Genomic DNA, 25,410 nt, shown 5'->3' with positions numbered 1-25,410 from the left:
TGCTTGGTTGCATGGTTTCGTTTATTAGGTGGTGTTGGGTGATAGGTTGGATGCGATGCTCTTGAAGGTCTCTTCGAACCTGGTTTATTCTATTCTATTTTATTCTGTTGATGATTTAAGATATAATGTTTATTCACCTAAAGTATATTGTTGCTAAAGAAAGTGTTTAAATAACCAAACACAATCCAAGACAAAGCAAAAGCCACACCTAATTCAGATATTCTCTTTCTTGCACGTTTTGGTAGGTTTGGTGTAGTTCAGTTATCCTTAGATTTGGGGCTTAGTCTCTTTTGCAGTGCTCTTCCCTTTTTCTAATGTTGTTTCCCTGTTAACTGTGTAACTGTTTACCCCACTTCCTCCATAGTCAGGGGTTGTAGCAATTTATAGTAATTCATGTCTTCAGACCTCTGATCTTTGGAGAATGTGTGTAAATTTGTCAAGTTCCAAGTGGTAGCTTCAAACAGTTTGCTTAAGGATCTTTGGTGTTTTTCTTGAAATTATTTTTCCTGAAGGCATTTAAAAATTTGCTTCTTGCATGTTGTTCTTAAGTGTATTTTTAAATGTAACTCTCTTTAATGGTGTAACATCAAGCATTAAAAGTGGAGTACATGTAGTAGGTCTAGAAATAGTAGAAGTATTTCCCTTAATGTTTGTATAAGACAATTACATGTGGAAAAAGATCTTGTACATCCAAAAAAATTAGAAAGCATACATATTTTGCTGCCTTCTCTATGACAAAGACCCAAGAGGGTCATTCAGCGGAACAGAAATGCCTGTCAGCTACTACTATTTTTTATTTTCACTTCTCTGAGAATGTAATTTGGTGGAGGAGGTGATTGTAAGTTTGTGGGAGTATTGCATTGAAATAAATGTTGTCAATATTCGTAATGAATGTCTTCTGAACAGCCACTAAGACAAGCTTCACTTCTCTCAATATGCCAACCAAAACATTTTCTGTCAGTTTTATTTGGTTAACAATAAGCGAGTGCATGTTACAGTGTCTGTAGTAATGGGCTGGCAGCTTGTGCTTGGTGTTACACCTTTGCTACATAGTGGTTTCTGTGCAGCTGTGCTGGGATTACACATCTCCTTAGATCTCTTATTTGCATGACTGACTGTGTCCCCTAGGAGAGGACGAGCTTCTAGAATTACCCAAAGGCAACCATTGTGTTTTCCTCCTTCACTTTAGGGGTGAAGAACATAGTTGCTTGTTGATACTTGTTTAGAATCACGTCCTCCAAATTAATTTTGTGTTGTTGTCCAATATGACTTGTGCCATGATGGAAGGCAAATAAAGCAAAAATTACTCAAGGAGATGAGTGAAGGAAGAGGCCCTATGGCAATGTCCCTTTTTTAAGGGGAAAAAATGGTTTTACCTCTATACCAGTTTTCTTCTATGTCCTTTGGTGGTTTAGGAATTGTTTTGTTAAATCCTTTTCTTTCATTTTGGATGGGATTATTTAATGATTTATGTTGCTTTATAAGTTGGACTAAACCAACAGAATGCATCATCTTGGCCAGCTCCTAGCTCTATAGTATTTAGCCCCTAATATAGTGACTGTCTTAGAGAATGTCCCAATTTTGTATTACAGTGTTCAGCGGTAACCTTGAAGGTTACTTCCACAGTCACCATTTGGTAGCGATGAGAGCATCTGCCATTAGCTTGTGCAGAACCGGTTGTGGTTTGATCATTCAGAACAGAATGAAAGCTCATAGTCCCACATTTTTTGAAGTATCTTGCTATCTTCATGGATAGTGGGCTTTATTTTTTCCTTCTTAGACTGTAAAGCAAGGGAGGATAAAGTGCATTTTCCTTTGACCTCATTCAAGTTTGACAGGTTAGGCTGAAAAATCTGAAATCTTGATAGCCTGACTGTTCAAAGACTCTGTAGCTTGTGTTTCTTTCCATAAGATGTTTGGGCAGTCAGAATCTCCAAAGTGCCAAATGTGGGTCTTGTTTTTTGTTTGGTTTTGTTTCAAAAATATGGATTTACAAATGTGTGCTCACCTGGATTTTCTTGATGTGCTTTCCTTTTCTTCAAGTTTCCTTTTATGCTTACCTTCAGATACTCTGACCTGGAGCCTTAAAGATAGGAATTTTGAATCAACATAAAATGCTTGCTCCAGTATTGGTGCATTTATTTGGCTGTACATGACTTCTTTCTGTCAGCAAAAGAGACACCTCTATGAAAGATGCATGAGAACAAGCAAATACTTTTTCTGGTTGTCTAGCTGTAGCTTAACACTGTAGCTTAACTTCATATAAGTTAATGGAAACAGGAAATAAAAATGATTAAATATTGACACTGAAAAATGAGAGCAACTGTTAATAAGCTCATTTCTTAAAAATAATACTTTCCCCCCTCCCCCCCCATGATCTGGGAACATAGTATGCTTTCACAGCAAAATCAAATCAAATACTTGTGGATCCTTCCTTCCTGTGTTACAGGTCCAGTATGATTTTGTCTCCTTAGGTGTCTTTATTTAAATGTTTTCCATCACTGGGCTTAGACTCGAGGCAGTATTATTGGAGGAGTTCAGGTAGCATCTGCATTTGTTTAATGGGAAAATCCAGATTAAACATATTTTCAGTTACCCTTTAAGTGAGGGTAGAAGTAATTGGAATTTGTGGATATTTAGTGTCCTAGTAGTGCTAGAAATAACTTCACTGAAGAAATGAATAATATTTTTTTCAGAATCCAGTGTACTTTTTATCATTAGGCCTTGTCCTGCTCTGAAAGAAAAGATACATAAAGTTTGATTATAAAAAAATCTGCAGTTAAAAATTGGATCAAATTTTTGGATGAGGCTCATCTGGAAGGCCAAGTTCTCTTTATAGAGTGACCCCAAACCAAATTCAGAGTAGTGGTAAGATCATGCAAGTAACATTCCTCTATAATGTTTTTCATCCTTGCTCTTACACGTACAATAGAGACAGAAGCAATTATCCTTCTGTTTCATGGTGAGGGAAGAAGAAGGCAAAAAGATTGGTTCAAACATGTGAAAAGGAGCAGAGCTGTGTAACTGTTGTAATGGCAGATGAAGAGTGGCTATCTAAATGAGCCTCTGAGCCTTAATTCGGTTAGTTGTTAGGAAATACCAAGTGGGTGGGAATGAAGAAGAGGGGAATGGAAAGAATTAAATCTTCATGTATAATACATGTAATCTTAATGCAGCCTATCTTTTGAGTGCTTGACAGTAGTCTTAGAAGTATTTTTTATCTTGTCCACTGAATATAAGTACAGCATAAAGGAAGTGTGGCCTTCAGTGATTTAAAGTTAAAATATTCTTGTAGTTTGTATTGTATTGAGATACTGTGTTGGGATTTGAATAATGGCTGACTTTATTAATTTTGTAGTTATTATAGATTTTCATCTCTCCCTCTTCAGCATTCCTAATTCAATTAGGAAATTTTTAAGAGGAAAAGCCTTTTGTTTGTCTAATCTTGAAAGTGGTGGTAAGTGGAACTGAGGTGGGAGAAGGTTATTGACCGAGGCACAGAGGGTTCCTTTTCTGAAACTTACTAATTTTATATGCAGTGAATAAGGACAGAAATTCCATACAGTTTTTGTGCTGCATCTGGGATTGTCTGTGCTTTAAAATCCACTTGTAAAGTCATGATAATTGCACAATTCAAACTATTTAATGCTTACCTCATGCTTCTCTAACTGGTGTTTCAGAGACTTTCTGTTTTCTCAGTAAACCAGTTCTATTTGTTTGTTTGTTTTCTGTAACATTAGTAAAGGCTTACATCATGCCACTAATATAAAATGGCAACTCTTGAATGCAGGTCTTTGTTAGGAAATAATAGCACAGCATCAAGTTTGCCTATGGGACAAGCACAGAAATTGTTCATACAATTTTGTTCTGAAAATTGTTGTGAGTTTTCTTTTGTGTGAACTTTCTTTGGACTGTAATTGAGAAACATCATAAATCTGGAAAGTCTGAGTGGCATTTCTCATATCCTTATCATGCTATGATGAAAAAAAATTGGCAGGAACCATTGTTTTAAAATCTTCGATTAGTTGTAATGGTGAAAAATTCTGGTTGTGACTCACCAGACCTCCTGGACAGTGTACCTCATAAGTGTGCTAAGTACATGGTGTTGTAAACTGTTTGATGATATTACCTTTATGTCTATGCATTTTCTTTCTTATATTTTTGCATTTAAACAAAAATCTTACTGGTATATGTATGCTAGACTGACAAAAAGTGATTAATTATTTCAAATGTGGGGTTAGTGAGGTGCTATATGGGGTATAGACAGTACTATTTTTACAGCTCTGATGGATATCATGAATGCAATTCTTAATTAGCATTCTTGGTTAGTAACTGTGCAATAATTCTGCATACAGCTTCTGGGGTATCCTGGACAGGCATGGTCCCTTCTACTTAATGTACAGTCTTCTATATATAAATGATTTGGAGATTTTGGGGGCGGGGAGGGAAGAAATAGACATCTATATATACACACGTATGTGTATATATATATATTCTATAGGAGTCCAGTATAAAATACTTAATCATAATGCTTTGATTACTGTAACAGTGATCTTTATATCTTTGTATTGTGGCTTTATTCACTTCTCTTTTTCTTTTTTTTGGTGTGTGTGTACTTTGTCTTGCAGAGTTGGAAGAATCCTGGGATTTCAAACTCCTGTGACAGGCATCTTACAAGATTACCACAGCTAAACTGATAAAGCAGATGCAGCTCTGAGTACCAGATAGAGTGATCTGGTGTGTGCACTGCATGTCCATGAGAACGCACATGTTTTTGTCATCACATAGACTTACTCTTACATATTCCTGAGAGCTTTGCAATTGATGAAATATAATTTGAGAACCAAATGGAGCACCTTTACAGCACAGAAATCAATAACCCATGGAAAGACACCTGCCACTAATGTTCAACTTTCCACATGGTCTTCACAGGTGAAAAAAGTTTGCAAGAAGAGGAAGAAAAAACACTTTCTGCACAGAAAAAGCCTAATAAAATACCTCTACAATATAAATCAGTAGCTGCGAGGGAAATGGAGGAATTCAGAGGGTAGAGGAAACTGATTTTGTTATTGCAGAGGAATAATGTATGGTCGTTGGCACATTTTGCTTTGGGCTTAATAGATTGTGAATGGACTAATAAATTGTGACCATATGTTGAGTAATGATGACTGGAAGTAAATACGTTGAGGAACTATGGGACAAGTCTGGGCATTGAACTGAGCAAACCTCATGATCCTTCCTGAATTAACCGGGTCATCAAACTCGCATTTCTTTCTCCCTCTTTTTCCTCTTTTCACTTAGTGTGGTATAAATACTAATTAATCAAGCTCATAAATGTTGTTCAAATAAAACAATTGGAATACTTCATATGTTTCCTTCTTGTACAGCTGCAAATGTTGTGTCTGGAACTATGAATCGGTGCTGTAGGCAAGCATCAAGAAGGAAAGATCTGGTCAAACAAGCAAGAAAAATACCCAGAGAAATAGCGAACCCAGGAAGTCAGATTTTTAATGCTGCTTCTCTTTCTTAGTTGATTATATTTCTTCCTTCTTTGAATTTTAGAAGATTTTGAAAGAGTGCTTACTTGATGTGCTTTATTCTGGCGTTTGTTTTTTACAGTAGGATGAAAAGTCTGTGATTCCTTGTAGCAGAGAAAAAAGGAGAAGTAAAGGAAAAACGGCTTGACATTTTAGCCTGTTTCAGAGGAGAGAGAACTTCATGGTTCACTTGAGGCAAGCTTACCTGCTTTGAAAGCTGTAAGCTTTAGAGCGTTTTTGATTCTGCTATAAATGAAGAGGGAGTTTCTTTTTCATTCGTGTGTGGCAGCAAAAAGTGGGAAAGCAGGCAAGATAGCGTGATAAACAGTTCAGGCTGTGTTGGGTCTCTGGTGGAAAAACAAGTGCTGCAATGAAAATTGGATTGGCTTTGGACTGAAAAAAATCCTTTGAGTCCAACGAGCAGTTCAGTACCAGGAGGGATTTCCCAGCTGGCCTGGCACACCAGTGCCTGCACAAGTTCGGGTCTGTTGTTTCGCACGGTTTGTGTGCCTTTTTTTCCCTTTATGCAATCTCTGAGCTTTAGCAGCAGAAATACATCAGATGGAAAAGATATGCCAGAGGGCAGCTTGGAAAAGATGAATGTCATATATATACTTATATATGTATGTGCGCGTGTTTAAATTTCTGCAACCGAACTTTTGAAGAGCATTTGACTGGAGGAAATCTAAAAAGCCTTAAGTTACTTGAAACCTACACATTTGCAACTCTTTGTCTCTGGAATTGCGTTACGCTAAACTGGAATCTCAGGCTGTATAACGATTATATCAAGTTGAGCAAAAAGATGACTTAACCATTTCTCGAGCGCCTCTCTGAAGTAGCTGTTTCTCCAAAGGATAAGTGCACCCTCACTCTACAGACTCAAAAACAAACAAAAAATGAACCTGAATTTTTTTTTTAAGCGTTACTTTTTCTTAGCCAACTGCCATCATCTTTTATAGAGGAATTTTTCACTATGCATTTGGTGGATATTTATAAACACTGACCCCATCCTCCCCTCTTTCAATGATCTATCCCAGGTCAGTCTTATCAATAAAAAAAAAATAATTTTTGATTTAACTTTTGTGCACTAGACATACTACTTTCTTATGTCAAAAAAAAAAGAATAACCTTTAAAAAAAGCATGTATGCAGCAGTGGAACATGGGCCTGTTCTTTGCAGCGATTCCAACATCCTCTGCCTCTCCTGGAAAGGGAGAGTCCCAAAAAGTGAGAAGGAGAAACCTGTTTGCAGGAGGCGGTACTATGAGGAAGGCTGGTTGGCGACAGGCAATGGCAGAGGAGTTGTAGGCGTCACTTTTACTTCCAGCCATTGCAGGAGGGACCGGAACACCCCTCAGAGAATCAACTTCAATTTGAGGGGCCACAATAGTGAGGTAAGCAAAGTGTGTGTTATACTTCAAAGGAAACCGGAGCTGTATGGGGTTTTGTTACATTATTCATGCTTGAAATTGGACAGCAGTACAAAGGAGGCTCAAAACTAATCCAGATGTGATTGGGGTATGCTGAAGTCTTTCCAGTACATTTAAGAACGTGAGGCTGATGGTGGGGAGATTCTCTGGAAATGGGTCCAGTTTTGGTTTGGTTTATTTTCTTCATTCCCAGTGCCTCTCAGTTTCCAGGCAAATTCGATAAATGCGTGTTAGAGAAGTTGAAAGTTGTAATAGTTGACTTCTTTTACACTGTATTAAAGCCTGGCTGTAAAGGCTAATGGAGAGGCAGGGGAATGGGAGAGAAGCTCTGATGAAGCTGCTAACTGCGAGTGGGGATAGCTGTCATCTCTAGAAAAAATTACGGTTTTGTTAGAAAAAGGGGCAAGTAGGACTTCTCAAAAAACTAAGATACCTTACAGTAAATTGCTGTCAACTTCAGAGTGCAGGGCACTGTCCTCACTATAGTGATACAAAAACTTGGGGTTTTTGTTTGTTTGTTTTTCTGAAAAGGATAAATATGTTGGTAAAAGCTGATGTTTCAGCTGCGGTGCTGCATGGAAAGTGCAAATAATGCCTGGTAGCATACAGAGTGTCATGGGCAGGTGTAAGGGCTTTGTTTCTGCTTTTTAGTTAGGCTGTTTGGATGTGCTTCTTGAAATGAATCCGTCCAAATGAAATCTTAGGGTTTAGGTTAGTTTTATGTACTGAAATTAAAAACAAAGATGCAATGTGTTTTTTCTTGTCTTTTGTGCTACCTGCTTGTTGCACTCTAATAGGAGTTGCCTTTTTGTGGCATAGGCTGTGCCAAAAATTTAGAGGTTGGTGTTTTGGGTTCTCATGTTAACATTAATAACAGGCTTTTTATTTTTTAAGGAAAAAAGGGGGCATGGAATAACTATTCAGTCTTAATTGCTTTGCCTATATGCAAATTATCTAGACTTTGAGACAACAGACACATTGTTGTATGGATTTGTGTCAGATTAATTCAAGTAATGACAGCCACCTTTTCCCAAAGCTAAGAGTGATGTTTGAATCCAGCATTTTGTTTTGAACCATCCCTAGCTGGCAGTATATTTTTCAGGTGAGAATTGCATTTTGGTTTTGAAATGTGTGATATGAAGTGATCACTTTTCATTTTCTCATGCTTTTTCTCTTAACTTTTCTGTAAACCTGGGCAACTGCTTTTCTCGTTTTGCATAATTTGTGCCTTGGAAACAGTGGTGGAAGTGCTGTTGATGGGAATGCAAAATCTTTTGGAAATAGAAGCTGAGATTTAAAGGTGTGCCAGTGAAATGGAGAAGATGCTGATGTTCACACTGCCCCTTGGTTTGGACTAGTTTTGCTTGGTTTATAGAGTTGGCAGTTAGACTCTTTCTAGGTTACAGCATCATTACTGTGTGAATTGAGCTGTGCTGTTTGTCCTTTCACGTAACAGTGATTGTCTCGGATGAAAGGAAAATGTTCTGGTTGGATTTTTATTTACTTATTTATTTATTTTGGTGCTTAAAATCTGCTGGGTCAGCTTGTCATTAATAAAGAGTTGTGTTTCTCTAAATAATCTTCCCAATAGCAGAAAATATGTGAATGATCAGAATAACGACTGCCAATTAATTTATGTGTATGGCACTAAAAAATTGATCTGGTGGGGTTGTACTGAAGGAAGAAGTGAAGTAACTTAGTGCAGCTGGCTTTCTGTGTATTGAGTCCAGGGCTGCTATCAGGTTGGCCTGTTTTTTTGAGAATTGATGTACATGAAAGTTCTTCCTTAGAAGATGATGAGTTGCAAATTGCTCCAGCAGATTTATTGAATGCAATCCTTTTGTAGGAGAATCCTGCTGATTTTAGTAGAAATTAAACGAATACAGGATCTGTTAGTTGTTAAATGCATCTACTTGAATAGACAACAAAAAGTTTTCTTTAGAAATGGCCTTTCTTCTAAATTTGTCAGCTGAAAGATGCTTTAAAAGAGAAGATGTTGAACCCCACTGCTTATTGTTAGTATTACATAAATAGTAGTAGATTCCACCCCCACCCCATTCTCTCGTTAAAAACCAAGCATACAACATCTTTGTTTCTTCTGTGTAGCACTTACAGAAGTTCACTTACACAATGGAAAATGCTGATTTTGCAAGTATATGGTATGTGTGTCTTGACTAAAGGTATGTTTGGCATACAAAACATGCCCAAAGGGATATAAAACTTTAAGACTCTGACCAGTTCTAGGAGTGTGCTGTACTGTATTGTTCCCACAAATGATGATTTATGCCTCCACAGATTTTTCTCTCAGATAAAGCTATGAGAAAGTTTATTGCTTTTCTGACACATATTGCTGCTTTAATAGTAGCATGCATCAATTATAAAGTGTGGAATGGTGTAATGAACAGAACGGAAGAGTGACAATACAGAAGCTAAATGTTACATTTTGAGGTGCAATTAGCAATGTGCTGTGGGTAGAGCAGTACATTGTGTTTCAGTTTTAGGGTGAAAATCTGGAAACAATAATGCAGCAGTTCTGTGCTTTTGGCAAGAACGTGAGACTGTTTTTAAGTGGGTCATGAAGGTGGATGCTAGCAATGTATTTTTGATAAGTTTTTATGATTGCTGAAGACATTCACTGAAACCTTCTTTTGGCACACAGCTCCTTTTTTGACTGTAATAGCATGCCTGCAGCATATCAAAACAAATAAGGAAGAAGAATCCCCAGAAATGAATGACACACATATTATAGTAGTGGTCTTGTAGGACTCATTGCATTGAACAATAATTGGAAATGAAATGCTTTGTAGAGTGAACCATACCAGTGCTTTTGCAATTGCTTCAAGGTTGATTTTTAGAGTTTACAACTAGGAAGTGGCTGCTTTTTCTTTTTTTTGGTAGTTTCTAAGGATAACTACAGGGATTAAAACAGGCTTATCCCATGTATTCTGTGACAAGAGGTGAAAATATTACGGTTTGTGATAGATCTTTTTTTTTTCAACTTTAAAACTGCACCTACAGTCCTGAATCTCTTTGATGTAAGTAAGGCTTAGCATTCTAAAAATTAAAATTAAATGGGCACATATCAAAGAGAGAAGCAACTTTGATGCAAAAAGACAGGGAATGTGTGTTGTGCATCAATTGCGCCGCAGTGACATGTTTCACACGTTGTAGGAACACCATGCACCTCTGACCGTGGGGCAGGAGGTGTCTCTGTGGGGGTGGGTAGTGGATGGAGCAGATGTGAATGACTGCACAGACACAAGGTTTAGTTTGGTTTTGGAGTGTTTTCCTTGGTCTGGAAAAAACAAACTGTAAGAGGCTGGCCTTCACTGGGTTTCTTAAGTCCAGCAGAAAGGTTAGAAGGCAGGGAGATGATGTGCCTTTGTACCACAATGTATGAATTAGCAGCCAGGGAGCAGAGGTGCAGTGGCTTAAAATACCTTCTCCATCCCAGCACGTGTAAATGCAAAGCTGTGCAGAAATTGAGAATGATACTTAGAAGTCTTTGATTTTGACTGAACTTGACTTTCCTGGGCTGTGCTGGGAAGCAGTGTCAGAAAAATAATTGAGCACATTCCTTTTATGACTGTCTTATTAATTCTGTGATAAATTAGGGATTAAATGAAAAATACCTGGCAACTTCAGCAAGGTCAGGATTTTACCTAGTGTGTCTAGTAGGCTCTGAAGCATGCCAGGCTGACTGTTTGTTTTATAATACCACAGAGGCCCTGGCTTTCAGTGTCTGCCATCCTGAGTTTTCTGGGAAAGATTTTCAAGAGAACTGTGAAAGACAGTTACAAAAAAATGCCCAAACTTACCCTTCAGAACATCCCTCACAGGGATGTTCTTCCCAGTGGTAGGCTTAAAGCATGTCTGACAATCAACCTGATTTGGTGGTGCCACTGTAGGTATTTTCTTCTACTATGGGTTCTGTTCTGTCTAATGTATTAAGCTGGTAACAATTTCTATGGCACTTAATGTTTCTTAAAATATTAGAGTTTAAAGAAATGTTTTGCAGGTGTGTCATTAAGAAGACATCTTCAATATTTTTAATAAGATTCAGTATGTGAATTGATGGACTGTGCCATTAAAAAGTAGTGCAAGAATACATGCTGAATACATTATTGAGTCTGTATAGCAGTTTTTACTGTAAACATGAAGTAAATTGCTCATTTATTTACATTTGGTGTTATTTGAGTGTCCTAAGTGCATGACTGCAGCTGCAAAAATGACTGTTTTGTTTAGCAGAGAATTTAGGAGTAGATAGGGATGTAAACATATCTCAGCTGAACTGTCAAGTGAATTATTTTTAGTTGCAGCTTTTCAAAGCAATGCTGTCCTTTAAAAATATTTAATAAATATTGCTTATCACAGTGCATCAGTTAATGGGAATCTCTGCACAGTTCTTGGGTTTATTTTGTTTTGGAGTGGAAGGAGGTTACAAGTTGTTTATCCTGTTTTAAAAAGAAACTTCTTTATTCTGTCCACCTTTTTGGGCTTGTGTATGAAAGTTCTGAGAAATTCTGGCAGAGGAGATTCTTTCTAGAAGTCTACTGATTTTTTAACATTTATTTCCTATACAAACCCAAAGAACCCTGGAATGGGTTGTCCAGGGAGGTGGTTGAGGCCCCATCCCTGGAGAGTGTTTAAGACCAGGCTGGATGAGGCTCTGGCCAGCCTGATCTAGTATGAGGTGTCCCTGCCCATGGCAGGGAGTTTGAACTAGATGATCCTTGTGGTCCCTTCCAACCCTGACTAATTCTGTGATTCTATGAACCATTTTTGCTAGTTTTTCTTGGTTTATAGTGTCGGTGTTAAGAATATAGACAAAAAAAACACAGAAAATGGTTGGTTGGTTGTTTGTTTTAATTAAAAAAACCCTAAACAAACAAAAAATACAAAGAAAAAACCCCAGACACACACAAAACCACACCAGAACCCCAACTTTGTCTGTTTTAATTGTAACTTGCATTTGAACCTTAAATGTTATTTTTGTTGTGGCTCCTGGACAGAAAAAAAGGAGTCATCATGAGAATCCTGACAGCATGGGTACCTTGTATCAGTCATTGCCTTCAGACACGGCTGGAGCAGTTGTTGCTAGTGAGCATTTAAGAAATCTTGAGGTAGAGCAATCCTATAATGATGCCTTTTGGCAAGAGAAGCCTCAGTGGTACAAGACACATGCTGAAATAAACTGCAGTGCTACTGCAGATCTTCTTGCTTTTCTGTCACTGCACACACTAGACAGGACAAGGTTTGTCGACAGAAATACCATCTTTTTGTTAAAGCAAGCTAGTACAATTGGAAAAAACAGACAAGCTTTGAGGCATACAAGGTTGTGAAGAAGGACTAGTGTTTCTGAAAGCCTGCTAGCTGTAAATCTGTCTATAAATCATGCCCTTCCTCTGTCCTGAAACTATCATGGCTACTAAAAAATAGTGCTGCAGAGAGAGGCAGAATTAATGCTTCTGTGGGAAGTGGCTTGTGGGAGAATAGGTCCTGTGCCTGACTGGGCTGGTTCTGTTAAGTTTGTATTGTGAATAGTATTGCCAAGCTTTTCTGACAGTTTCATAAGGGACAAATACATTGGGATTTCAGGCAGGTTCCTTATTATCCTTTTTTGAACTGTCTGCTCTGTGATTTGTCTGGGTGCATGAGTTCTTTAATTTCTTAGAACGAGTATTAAAAGAGCCAAAATAAATTTTAGACTTTGTTAGTCTTTTTATTACCAGTCCTAAATGATGTTTAAATATGTGCTGTGGTATGCAGAAAGTGGCTTTCATAGCCTTCTCTTAACAGAATTGGCAAAGGAAATAAATGGAGTTGGAAGGGATTGATCTTCTTTTGTTAAGTAACAAATAGCAATCCTGCTGCTTTTCATTTCTGCGCCCTCCACCTGTCTGCAACCCCCAAAGTATGGCTTAAACTGTACCAGTAGAACTGCCTGGTTTGTTCACTCTTAGGAACTGTGAACACTTTCAGTGTGTCTTACATCTTTTCTTTGTGATACTGTTTTTCTCCAGCTACACTCATCTTGTACTTCTAACACATAGAAGCTGCCTGTCTGTCCATCTTTCTCAATTACCTCAGAATCCCAACCTCTCTGTGACCTCATCAAGTTCCGGGGAGGTTGGCTGTTCAATGTACTCTTCGCTTACTGAGGTTCAAGATTATGTTTGTTCTTACATGGTCATGTGGCTTTGATGTAAACCATCCAATATTGCTGCAACTGTAGCTGAGTAAATGAGAGTTGGTAGGGCTGCACTGATGTACTTCTTGAAAGTTGTTTTGTAGGTCTTGAGTACACAGTGTGTTTCCTGCAAAGCATCTAGAAAACCACCCCTCAAAGCTGGGGAGAAAAAGGAATATATGACATGAGAACAGTGTTGTCAGGTTTTAGACATAAATAAGCAGGTCATCAACGCGGTTTTAAATTTCACTATGCTTCAACATGCTGCAGTTTTATTGTTAGATAATCCTACTCAAAAAAGTTTGAAGTGGAATCAAGCTCACCTTTATTAGAAGTGAGCCCTAAGCTTTTATTCATGATAAATTATTGAGAGATAACAACATGCATATTTTAAGATAATGATATGCCCAAGGGTCATTTCTTGCCTTTTGATTTAGAATGAAGACACTCTATTGCTCTGGAGAGAAGCAGTTGTTCAGCATGATAATTTGGGTGTCCAAGGAAAAGAAGTGTGCATTCTGTAGCAGAAGTTTGTGATGAGGAAATTCAGTGAATAGGTGAGATTACTACTGACAGTTGATACCTAAGCTTGGAACGTGAGCACCTTCTGCATGAGGCAATTCTGAAGGCCTTGTATATGCAGACGTGCATACTGAACATCTGAATAGTGGAGAAATCAGGTTTTAGGATAGCATTTCTGAGCCATAATAATTAAGGACACTGCTTTGGTTTAAACAGTTCCCAGAGGAATTAATGGAATTACAGATAAGATACCCATTACAAACCATAAACATTTCACAATATAATTGAGCACAGAGCACCAAGTAATTGCTTGTCAAGTGTAGCTAGAATGTAGTAGGACAGACAAAAGAAATTTTATGGGCACTTGTCCTTGGGCAACCAGCATCTCTACTCTGATAGCAATCTTTTATGAACATGTGTGAACTTCTGAGGGTGTTTTCAGTATTCTTTTTGCATTAACTTCTTTAAAGAGAAGTAATCTGCTTATATAACAAGATGTTGCAGGAAATAATGAAAATGAAGTTGAATTGGGCAAACCTGTGGACTTTCAAAAAGAAGTGCTGGTTTTAAGTTTGCAGAATAGAATTTTGGTGTTCCCAGCTCTGGAATTATTTGGTAGATTAGTGTATTGGAAAATATACTGTTGAGGTACAGACTGGCTAAACAGTGAGGTGGACTGGAAGGTGGCTGAATGACTGGGCCCAGAGGGTGGTGATCAGCAGCACGAAGTCTAGTTGGAGGTGGTGTACCCTAGGAATCAATACTGGGTCCAGTCTTCTTTGATATCTCCATTAATGATCTGGATGATGGGGTAGAATGTACCCTCAGCAAGTTTGTAGGTGACACCAAACCAACAGGAGTGGCTGATACGAGTGGCTGATACAAGTGGCTGATGCAAAGAAGAAGTAGGTCCAAAGGAGGGCCGCAAAGCGTTCCTCAGAACGCTGGAGCACCTCTCCTATGAAGACAGAATGAAACAATTGGGGCTTTCGAGCCTGGACAGGAGAAGGCTCCAGGGTGGCCTTATAACTACATTTCAGTACATGAAGGGGACCTACAGGAAGGCTGGGGAAGGACTGTTTAGAAGGCCTTACAGTGACAGGATGAGGGGCAGTGGTTTTAAACTGGAGCAAGGTGTATTTAGGTTGAACATAAGGAGAGGGAATGAAAGGCAGAATACTGGAACAGGTTGCCCAGGGATATGGATGAGGCCCCTTGCCTGGAGATACTCAAGATCAGACTTAATGTGTCCTTGGGCAGCCTGCTGTAGTTGGAGGTGTCCCTGCTGACTGCAGGGTGGGGGGGGAAATAGACAAGATGACCTTTGACCTTTGAGGGCCCCTTCCAACCTGATGCAGTCTATGAATCTGTGAATGAGAAAAAAGTTCTTTATTTTGAGGGTGACAGAGCCTGGGTGTGTTTCTGTGCAACCTGCTTTAGGTGAGCCTACTTTAGCAGGAGAGCAGGAGCAGGAGAGTTAGACTAGATGATCCCCAGAGGTCCTCTCCAACCTCTACTATTCTGTGATACAGAGGATTGTACTGCCAACCAGAGGGACCTTGGCAGACTGGAAATAGGCTGGCAGAGACCTCATGAAATTCAGCAGGAAGTGCAGTCTTGAACCAGGGGAGGAAGAATTCCACTCACTGGTACATGCTGAGGCAACTCAGTTGGAAGTCGTTGCAGAAAAGAACCTGGAGGTCCTGTTGGATGCCAGGTTGAACGTGAGAGAGAAGTGCACCCTTGTGGCAAAGAATGCAGGTGGTGTCCTCAGCTGCTTTAGGAGATGTATTGCCAGTGATAAAGGGAAGTGATCCTTTCCTTTTGCACAGCACTGCTGTGGCCGCACCTGGAGGACTATGTCCGATTCCGGGTGGCTCCCCATTAAAAGAGACACATGGACATACTGGACAGAGTTCAGCAAAGGGTCACAGGCATGAAGGGACTGGAGTGCCTCATGTATGAGGAAAGCTGAGAGAGCTGGGACTGTTCAGCCTGAAAGGAAGGCTCAGGACTATCTTGTTAATGTATAAAAATACCTGAAGAGAGGCTGCAAAGAAGATGGAGCCAGGGTCTTTTCAGTAGTGCCCAGTGACAGAGGCAGTGAGCACAAACTAAATTGCAGGAGGTTCCCTGTGAACATCATGATGGCGAGGCGGTGGAGTCACCGTCATTGGAGGTGTTCAGGAGGAGACTTGATGGGGTGCTTGGTGCCATGGGTTAGTTGTTTAGGTGGGTTGGATTGGTTGATGGGTTGGATGTGATGATCTTGAAGGTCTCTTCCAACCTGGTCTATTCTATTCTATCAGGAAACACTTTTACTGTGAGGGCGACTGGCTCAGGTTGCCCAGAGAGGTCGTGGAGTGTTGGAAATATTAAAAAGCCATCTGTACACAGTTCTGGGCCACCAACTGTATGTCCCTGCTTGAACAGGGAGCTTGAATTTTTCCAGAGCTTCCTGCCAACCCAGACCATTCTGTGATTCCATGAAATCAGTTTGTAAATCGAGGTGATATCCTGCTTGTGGAACAACATTAAAACCACAACTCTGGAGGCAAGCAGGAAGTGCTAAATATGTAAAAGAGTGGAGAGAAGCCATTCAAGTTTGGCTAAAATCAGAGTACAAACTGATATGCTAGAGGAGGCAGAGAGCATTTCATATTCCAAGTAGTCAAGCAGTTGGACAGTATAGTCAAAATCCTCATGAGGAATTATAGGCAGAGACAATTAAAATGTAAAAGAAAGTCAAAGCTGTTGGATGTGATGGTAACTTTGCAAGAGAAGTAAAATTTGGGAAGGAAAGTTTTCATTAAGCTGAAAAGAAGAAGAAACTAGATGGCACAAGCCATGCGCCTGGGAAAGAAGTTTTAGAAGAAGCAACAGAGCACAAGTCCTTTGTCATCTATAGAAATCTGAATGCCTGCTCAAAACTTTAAAAATACTAAATGTAAACAGTGGAAGATCTGACTTCTGGAGGAAATTGTATCACAAGGTAGCCATGCCCTCATTACTGCGTCAATTCATCTGTGTTAACATAAGAAAATGGAAAGTAACTGTTTCATGAAAGAGAGCCAAGGCAGAGCTGTGAAGCAGTTTGCAGCAACAGATCATCGCTGCCTAGGATAGGTGTGTACATGTACCTGCATGTGTACAAGAGAGATAGATGTAGTTGGAGTAAAGTCAGTCTCAGAAATGTCCAGGCTGAGAAGGATGTTGGCTTTTGTAAAGCTGAGTAAATGTGTCATTCTCTGAGTGTCAGCAGAAGGCAGCAGTCAGTTCCACAGATGTATTTACCAGAGATGATAATGCCCAGCAGCAGAAGACACAGATGAAGGCTGGTTATTTGCAGTATGATGACCTCCTGAAGTTAGTGTGTTGAGTAAAAGAGGGGGCCAAGCATAAGGACCTTCAAGAGATGTTGGAGAATTTGAGAAAGAGGGAGGGTTTCATGCTGTTGAAGAGGAAATCTGAGTAAGATGAAAAAAAGAGAAAGACGGAGGGTTCTTCCACGCAGGGAAGAGAGAGCTCTAAAGCTTTTAACCTGAAAAGAGCTAGAGGAAGTTTGAGTTTCACAGAAAATCTGATTCTACCAAAAAGAATTAATCAAGATCATTAAGGTACAGAAATAAAAGAGAACTATATCAGTGAAAAAAAAGGAAAGATAGGAAGTAGTCTTAAATAGACTTGATCATTCCATTGCAAAATACTAAAAATAGAGACGATTGTAATTTCCAGCTGAGGTAATGAGGACCATTCTTGAGGAATGACCCTATCTTCAGATGTACATGTGAAGATATCCCCAGAAGGCTGTTTTGAGAATAGGGGTCAGCTTTCTGATGCTCTGCTGTTGGTAAAAGGAGTGTTAATTACATACTATAGATCTTAGTTTAAGAGGGATACAAGCAGGCTTTTATGTTAGGAGTATCATAAGGAAAAGCGATCTTATTCCCTACTCTTTCCTTTGGTCCTGTGAAATACTTGTGGAGGCTGGTAATGTACAAATGTCTTGCTCCTCAGTTCAGAAGTATTCTGGGAGCATACAATGAAGCTTTGCTTTCTGCTGCTGTACAGAAGTGATAATATTAAATGCCTGGTTAATTAATAAACGGTGTTGCTGTGGAGCAGATTGTATTTATTGTAAGGACTGGATGCTCAAACTATGATTCCTTGAAATAACATGTCTTCAAAGTATGCAGACGACTAAGTGGCTAAGAAAGGTTGCAGTTTTAGAGTACCTGTCACTTGTTGTTCTGGTAATATCTTGAGTTAGGCATATACTTCATGATTTTGATGGCACTAATACTGAATAAAGTGTATGAAACAGAAGAACATTTGATGTTACAGTTACCAGCACAGATTGCTTTACTACACAGAGAGAGCTGTTAGCATCAGTTATGTTTATTGGTGCATAAGATAAACACTTTCTCATGTATGTCATCTTATCAGGTCTACTTTTGCCTGCAAGACACCCTGTTGATCACAGATGTTAAGAGTAGGAATTGCCATTTTCCCATGGAATGCCATCTATGTGTTTCATTTAAATTTCATTGCATTTCCAGAATTCTTACTGTTTTGAGTATAATAATCTCAATGGTTTCTTGAGACTTAGCAGTCCTTTTACTAATTAGGGAACTCAGGGTTTGGACCTGTATGCTTCTGAAAGCCTGAATTTACTTTGATTCATAAACAGCTATCAGAAGTGGTCAAAATACCTTTATCCTCTGTAGTGAGTGATCCAAACCAGTGATGACAGCTTTAATAGCTGTTAGTTAAATGCAGGTAGTAGGTATTGGTCCTGATCATAGTTTTGTGGACTGATGGTGGGTGTCAGGAGCAACATGTAGGATTTTCCTATTCTGTTGTGAAGCTGAAGCAGTTTGTCAGATAGCAATCAGCACCAGAACAAGAGGACACAGTCTCAAGCTGTGCCAGGGGAGGTTTAGGCTGGAGGTTAGGAAGGAATTCTTCACAGAGAGAGTGATTGCCCATTGGAATGGGCTGCCCAGGGAGATGGTGGAGTCACCATCATTGGAAGTGTTTAGGAGGAGACTTGATGGGGTGCTTGGTTGCATGGTTTAGTTGATTAGGTGGGTTGGATAATAGGTTGGACTTGATGATCTCAAAGGTCTCTTCCGACCTGGTCTGGTCTATTCTATTCTATCAGAGAGAAAGATTAAGCTCTCAGAAGTTAAAAAAATGTTAGCAATACCTGCAGTTGCTTTACCCCGTCAGTTCATTTCTTTGCGTTGGTGCGTACGTGTTATGATTTGTTTTTCCATTGCCTGAATACATTATTTATTGACTCCTTGGAATTCTTTTCCATTCAATTCATGTACAGTGCCTGTGGATGAGGGGAACTTGCCTGAACAAGCTCTATGTTACTTGTTTTGGAAATCAGTAAGTATGCAGTGAAGGACATGAAGAAAAGCGAAGTCTGATGGTTGAGCAAGTGAATACTTTTCACATAGCCAAAATGTGTTTCTCATTTTCTGAGTAACGGCAGTAATCATTTTACTATCTTTGGAGCTGTAAAGTTCAATTAATTAGTTTTCCTGAAATGCTCAGAGACTGTAATTCTGTATAGGTAGCTAACATTTCTTGGTCTTAAAAAGCATTTGCTTTTGTCAGGGTAATCTTGATATTCTTCTGGGGATCCAATTTCACAAGCCAGTTTTAAAATACATTCTCATGACTCATCCTCAGGGTTTGATCGTGAGTAATATCTGGCCTCACAGCATGCGGGCACCAGTGCAGTGGGTTTTTGCTGTGTAGCTAGCTAATCTTGAGGACATTGATGACAGTATAGCAGTTTCAGAAATCAAGAATTCAGGTGTATAGCAGTCAGAGTAAGGGGATTGCTAGTTGTGTTTTACATACAGCTTATTGTCTCTCAGTTGTTTTGTCAGGTTAGAAATCACCTGCTCTGAGCTTTAGAGCAATTGTAATGATGCAAATGGTGCTCAGAGGATATAGAACATGATTTCTCTTATTGGGAGGTTATAATAATTGAGTTCAGTGTTGTTGGTGGTATCATTAGATCTAGCTTGTCTTGTTGAGCTTGACTTTTAAAGTGTTCTAAAAAAATTCTGTGGTGTACTTATATGCTGCAGTGATTACTAAGGCTGAGACTCACAGTCATTTAACTGAATCTGAAACATGGTAGTGTGACTCCCTTGGGTAGGCGTGAAAGCCAGAGGAAAGTCAGGTAGTACGTGCAGTGAAGTTTTGTATTGTCAATTAGCTGCAGAATTGCTTGAGAAATAGACTTATTTATCAGCAAACTGACTGTGTCCTCACCACCGCGGTCTGAAAAATGAAGTCGAGCTCTTAATCCTCACCAGTAGTCAAGGTTTTGTTGGTTAATGTAAGTTAGGTCTCCTATAGCATCTGACCAACATGGCATCAGCAGAGGGTTTAAGTGGATATAATGGAATGAACCGTTGTGTTCATGAGTAAAGCTATTCCTTTGGTTAGGAAAGCAACAAAAACATGTTATCTTTCCTCTTTACTGTGCTACCTTTGCAGTGTTAACTTTTTATTTTGAGTGTCAGCAGAGGTGTGTTTTGAATAGACCTGGGGAGAAAATTTGAGTAAACAGTTGCTACTGTTAATTAAATCATGCTTAAGGCTGCATGTTAAATGCTTTATATAGCAAGAATGAGGCAGCCGTCCATAGAATGCCTTAAGGAAGGTATGTGAACTGTAGAAGAGGCTTTAGAAAGTGGAGTATGTTAGATCATGTAAAGTATTAATCTACTCTGGTGATAATGACAGCTTTCTATTTGTCATGAGTTTGTTGGTTTTTGTTTTTTTTCAAATAGAAAGTATTTGACATTTTCCACATAAAACTCAAATTTCAAAAGCCATTTTGCTCCTTCCTCTTAATCTTTGCAGTTCTGCTTAAAGTAGTCTACTGCTTTTGTCATTCACTTCTTGGGATAAGTAGGGAGGGGAAGCCTTGAAAATATTTGAAATGAAATTGAAGGCACAATTTTTCATTTCTGTAAGCCAATAGCAGTCTGAAATAAAGAGGCTTTTTTGGGAGGATTTTTGTCAGTTGAAAATTTTTTGACAACCAATCACAACAAACACATAATTTTTTGACGGAAGGCTGCTCACCAATTTGTATTAAATTTTGGGTGGTTATTAGCAAGCTAATCACTCTGGATGCTGTTTTGAAAGTTCCTGTCACTTCTTTGTCATTGTCACTAGAAGCAGTGGGTGTCCTTCCAGGGAATCAGCCTGGCTTTTTATACCACATTTCTCACAAGTAGCAATGAGGAGTGCAGTGTATGTAGACCCATAATGCTCAGTCTTTCTACTCAGATGAACTGATACCTTACTCAAATGTTAAGAGAAAATTGTGTGCTCTGGCTTCTCCTTTGCCACATGACTGTACTTTGTGGAGCACTACAGTCATGTGCTTTCTAGAAGCAATAAAAAGAAATAGGTAACATGTTCCAGCAAGTAGTATTTGACCCTCACATGGAATTTACCTGAGCAGCAGCTGTAGAATATGCTTATTACCATGCATTACAGATTTAGAGCCCAGATGCTGTCACAGCCATGCTGAGGAATGAGATTTGGCTGCCCTTCTTTGAGTCATTACCACCCACCCTGATAAATTGTTAGGCCTTTAAACAGCTACAAGAGCCACTGCACATCTATAGTGGTAGAAGTCTGTGCTGCAGGTAGCTGGAGGTGATCTGTCATTGGAGAAGGACTATTCCTAAAGCTGAGTTGTAGCAGAAGCTCTTCATTTGATTCCCCCACTTTGCAGGGCTTTTGTCAATGAAGGATCTCAGCGGTGAGAGTTAAGCTACAGAGCAGAAAAGACTGAGGCAGGATCTCTCAGTCACAGAGATGCCAAACTATCTGACATCAAAAAGCTGTTAAAACTTAGAAGTGTATGACAAACTGTAGTACAAATAACATTCTGGGTTTCTTAGAACATAAATCTATTTTATGATATCCCTTTTATAAATAAAGCTGTATGATCAAGTGCTCCAGGGTCCTTTCAGATGAAAGACATTAGATAATGGTGCCTTTGGATGTTTACTTCTTGTCTGGGACCTTTAATTCATTTATCACTGAATACTGCATTGCAATAACTGTGGTTTTGCCCATGTGTGGTGTGAATCTGTTTGAATGTCATCCTTATGTGTTTTAGCCCGTTTACTAAGTTGCCTGTTGAAAGGCCTCTGTGGCCTGAATTAAAACAAATACAAACCACTAAAACCAAATCTCTACATAAAAGTGCCAAATAAAACACATAACCAGGCAAGATCAAAAATAAATACAAAATCAGGCACAAGGACAAACCCAACAGACCTCTTGTCAACCACCCACAAAGGGATTAGTTTCTATGTACTCAAAAGAATGGGAAAAACATGCTTAGCAGATAGAAGAGCAAAGAGATGGGACACAGCATAGATAAAAATAGCTCAGTCCAAATAAGCAAGTCTTGAGTAAAGCTGGTCAGAAGAGGGCAAGAAAAGAAGTGTATGCTGAAATGTTGCACAAAAATGCAAGTTGTTACACAGGGGTGGGAGTCACAGTGCAATGCAGCATCCTGAACCTGGGTTTGATCTGGACTGGTCAGAGTACCTTGCTCACACATGGCCCATAGGCACCAGTGTGGTTTTGCCCGACCATTTCAAGCTGCCTATGAATGACCAGCTGCAAGGAAATAGACAGCAACACTGAAACGAGCCATGAAGCTGCTTTTCTGAAACACAAGTGTAGTTCCTTTTCTTGGAATCACAGTGTCAGAGCCCTTCATCCACCCATTAAGTACTGAACATCCAAATACAAAAATGGTCTAGGAATTGTCCTTTTGAGGTTTTGGGATTTTATTGGCCTGGGTGCTTTCTTATTGTGTTTCACAAGATGACACCTTTGTAGCCATAAGAATGCCATAGCCAAGTGGAGACCAACTACAAAAGCTTATTTAAAACATCCCCATTTTAGGGCAACAAAGTTGGTGAGGGATTTGGAACACAAGCCTTGTGAAGAGAGGCTGAGGAAGCTGGGGTTGCTTAGCCTGGAGAAGAGAAGACTCAGAGGTGACCTTATTGCTCTCTACAAATACCTGAAGGGAGGTTGTAGACAGGCAGAGGTTGATATCTTCTCCCAGGCAACCAGTACCAGAACAAGAGGACACAGTCTCAAGCTGTGCCAGGGGAGGTTTAGGCTGGAGGTTAGGAAGAAGTTCTACACAGAGAGAGTGATTGCCCATTGGAATGGGCTGCCCAGGGAGGTGGTGGGGTCACCATCACTGGAGGCGTTCAGGAAGAGACTTGATGGGGTGCTTGGTGCCATGGTTTAGTTGATTAGGTGGGTTGGATTGGTTGATAGGTTGGACGCGATGATCTTGAAGGTCTCTTCCAATCTGGTCTATTCTATTCTATTCTATTATACGTGCTGTCTAGAAGACAGCTCTACCTAGAACAGCCTGTCCATGTTGTACTACCAAGTGTTCTGTAACAAGCCACTGCAGCTTTTCTCTTACCACCAAGCCTTCTTCCTATTCTTCAGGCTGACACATACCTGGTTTTTCAGTCTTCTGTCTCTTATGTTTTAGATATTTGTGGTGAAGGACTCTAGACCACACACACAAGTAGCAGTGTAAATTGATTCTCAATGCTGCATTTTCTTTACAAACACTGTTGTTTGATTTTTATGTGTGTTTGTTTTTATGTGTGTGTGGTGTTTTAGTTTGGGAGTTTGGGGGCTTTTTCCTGTGTGTGTGTGTGGTGTTTTGTGGTGACTTAGGCTGGAGGTTAGGAAGAAGTTCTACACAGAGAGAGTGATTGCCCATTGGAATGGGCTGCCCAGGGAGGTGGTGGGGTCACCATCACTGGAGGCGTTCAGGAGGAGACTTGATAGGGTGCTTGGTGCCATGGTTTAGTTGATTAGGTGGATTGGGTGATAGGTTGGACGCAATGATCTTGAAGGTCTCTTCCAACCTGGTTTATTCTATTCTATTCTTTTTAATAGACAGTTTCTTCACAAATGGACCCTGCTTGCTATAAGATCATTTAAATTAAGTCTGCACTGCTCCTGTGCTTGTAATCTAACTGCGATTCTTCGCCCGGCCCCAAACGGGTTGAATTATTGAGGGCAGAAGAAAAATGTATCATGTGACTTGGTGTTCTTGGGTAGGGTCCACCCATACTCCCAGCTCTAAATTTCAAAATAAACACACTCTGAACATTATGCTGCTCTTTTATTATGCCTTCTGGCAATCTGTGGTTGGTTTCTGGCCCACTTAGGTATTTGTTTAAATGGCATGAACAAATGAATAATAATTAAAAAAAATATATCTGTATTTCTACTGCTGCTTTTCCTCAAGTATCATTCCTATAGTTTTCTCTTCTTCCCTCCCTCCCTTGCCTTTTTCAGTCAGGTCCTTTTACGTTAAAAATATAATATTGTTAGCATATTTTGCCCTTTTTTCCTTCATTCATGAAGAGATTTTGAATCTCTTGATGTGAAGTTGGTAGGGAGCTGACTGTTCTGGAGAATAATCAAAGACACCGGTCAGAGTGGATGTGAGAAAGGGTGCTCAGTCAAAGCTCTCTTGGACACTGTGGTTTCCTTTGTAAATCCAAACTCCTCATACCCATGCAAAGCCTCATCCTCGTCATTGTAACTTTGAATGGACTTACAGATGAGTGCTATGGCCATGTGTGCAGGAGTGCAGGTAAAAGGACCACGATCAAAAGAGTAGTTTTACACCCTCATACATATGCTGTTATTTAGCATTTTCAGTTCCTGATCATCCTTGGGGTGTTGTGAGACTAATGGAAACTATTACTGTGGAACTGGATTTTTGGTGGCGATAAAACACACTCCAGTCTTCTGAGCTTTCTGAGACGTTGCCATTTGAAAATGGAGTCATTTTTTTAAATAAATATTTTTATTTGTCTTTGTCACACTTGAATTCTGTTTTTCCTGTATTCCTAGCAGTTTCCTATTTCATTTTGAAATTAAACTCTTCAGCCTTGGCTGGAGCTTGGTGTTGTCTTACTCATCTGACTCCTCCTTGTAATTACATCAGCTTCAAACCCCATCTATATTTCTGAAATGGCTCAGTCCTACTTTTTGTTGTGCCATTTACTTCCCATTGCTTAATGATAGATTTATTTGGGCCAGACATTTCTTCCTGGACTTTCTGGTGGTGAAACAATTTAAGGAGTCCTTCAGGGTCTTCAGGTGTTCATTAAAATTGTGATTTGAGGCATTTATTCTGGTAAGTCTTTGTGCTGAAATGTATTGTAGAAACAGATGTATGTGAAGCTGCCTGTGTTGTCGTAGTAGCTTGCTTATAAATAAACTGCTCAATGTTCTTAAAATGTCCCTTGTCAGGATTGTAACTTAGTTATACAATTGAACTTTGTGGTGTGAAGAGGGGAAAAAAGAAAAAGAGTTAAAACTTCAAATGTTCAAACCTTTAGTGAAAAAGAAATACAGAACAGATTTTACCAGAGCTACAGAGACAGAGGAAAGGTTAATGCTGACACTGGTAATTTGTAGTAATTAATTTGTAGCTGTATGTTACCAGTTTGAAACAGGACAGCACGGAGTTTTACCTGTTAAGAGATTTGTCTGTAGTGATTCAGAGCATCAAGAGAGTATTGGAGCAGATGTACTGGGCTAATGTCCTCTCTGTGATAGTGACCTGTAGCTGGCATATTAGAAAGCTTTTAAGCACTGCTCAAGACTCTCCT

General features: G+C 39.4%; 1 protein-coding gene across 2 annotated transcripts in view; it reads left to right on the top strand.

Annotated features, from left to right (window-relative positions):
* TULP4 (TUB like protein 4) overlaps positions 1–25,410 on the top strand; it is a 137,552-nt gene that overhangs the window by 24,306 nt on the left and 87,836 nt on the right. For both annotated transcript variants that reach the window (XM_054162681.1, XM_054162680.1), the window contains exon 2: positions 4,629–6,930. In XM_054162681.1, the coding sequence (XP_054018656.1) occupies positions 6,679–6,930 (252 nt within the window). In that variant the 5' untranslated portion in view covers positions 4,629–6,678. The remainder of the gene's footprint in view (positions 1–4,628; positions 6,931–25,410) is intronic.

Source organism: Dryobates pubescens, chromosome 6 (assembly GCF_014839835.1).
Source record: "Dryobates pubescens isolate bDryPub1 chromosome 6, bDryPub1.pri, whole genome shotgun sequence".
Taxonomy (NCBI): Eukaryota; Metazoa; Chordata; class Aves; order Piciformes; family Picidae; genus Dryobates; species Dryobates pubescens.
The sequence above is the reverse complement of the archived record's forward strand: the minus strand, read 5'-3'. Positions and strand labels throughout refer to the sequence as shown.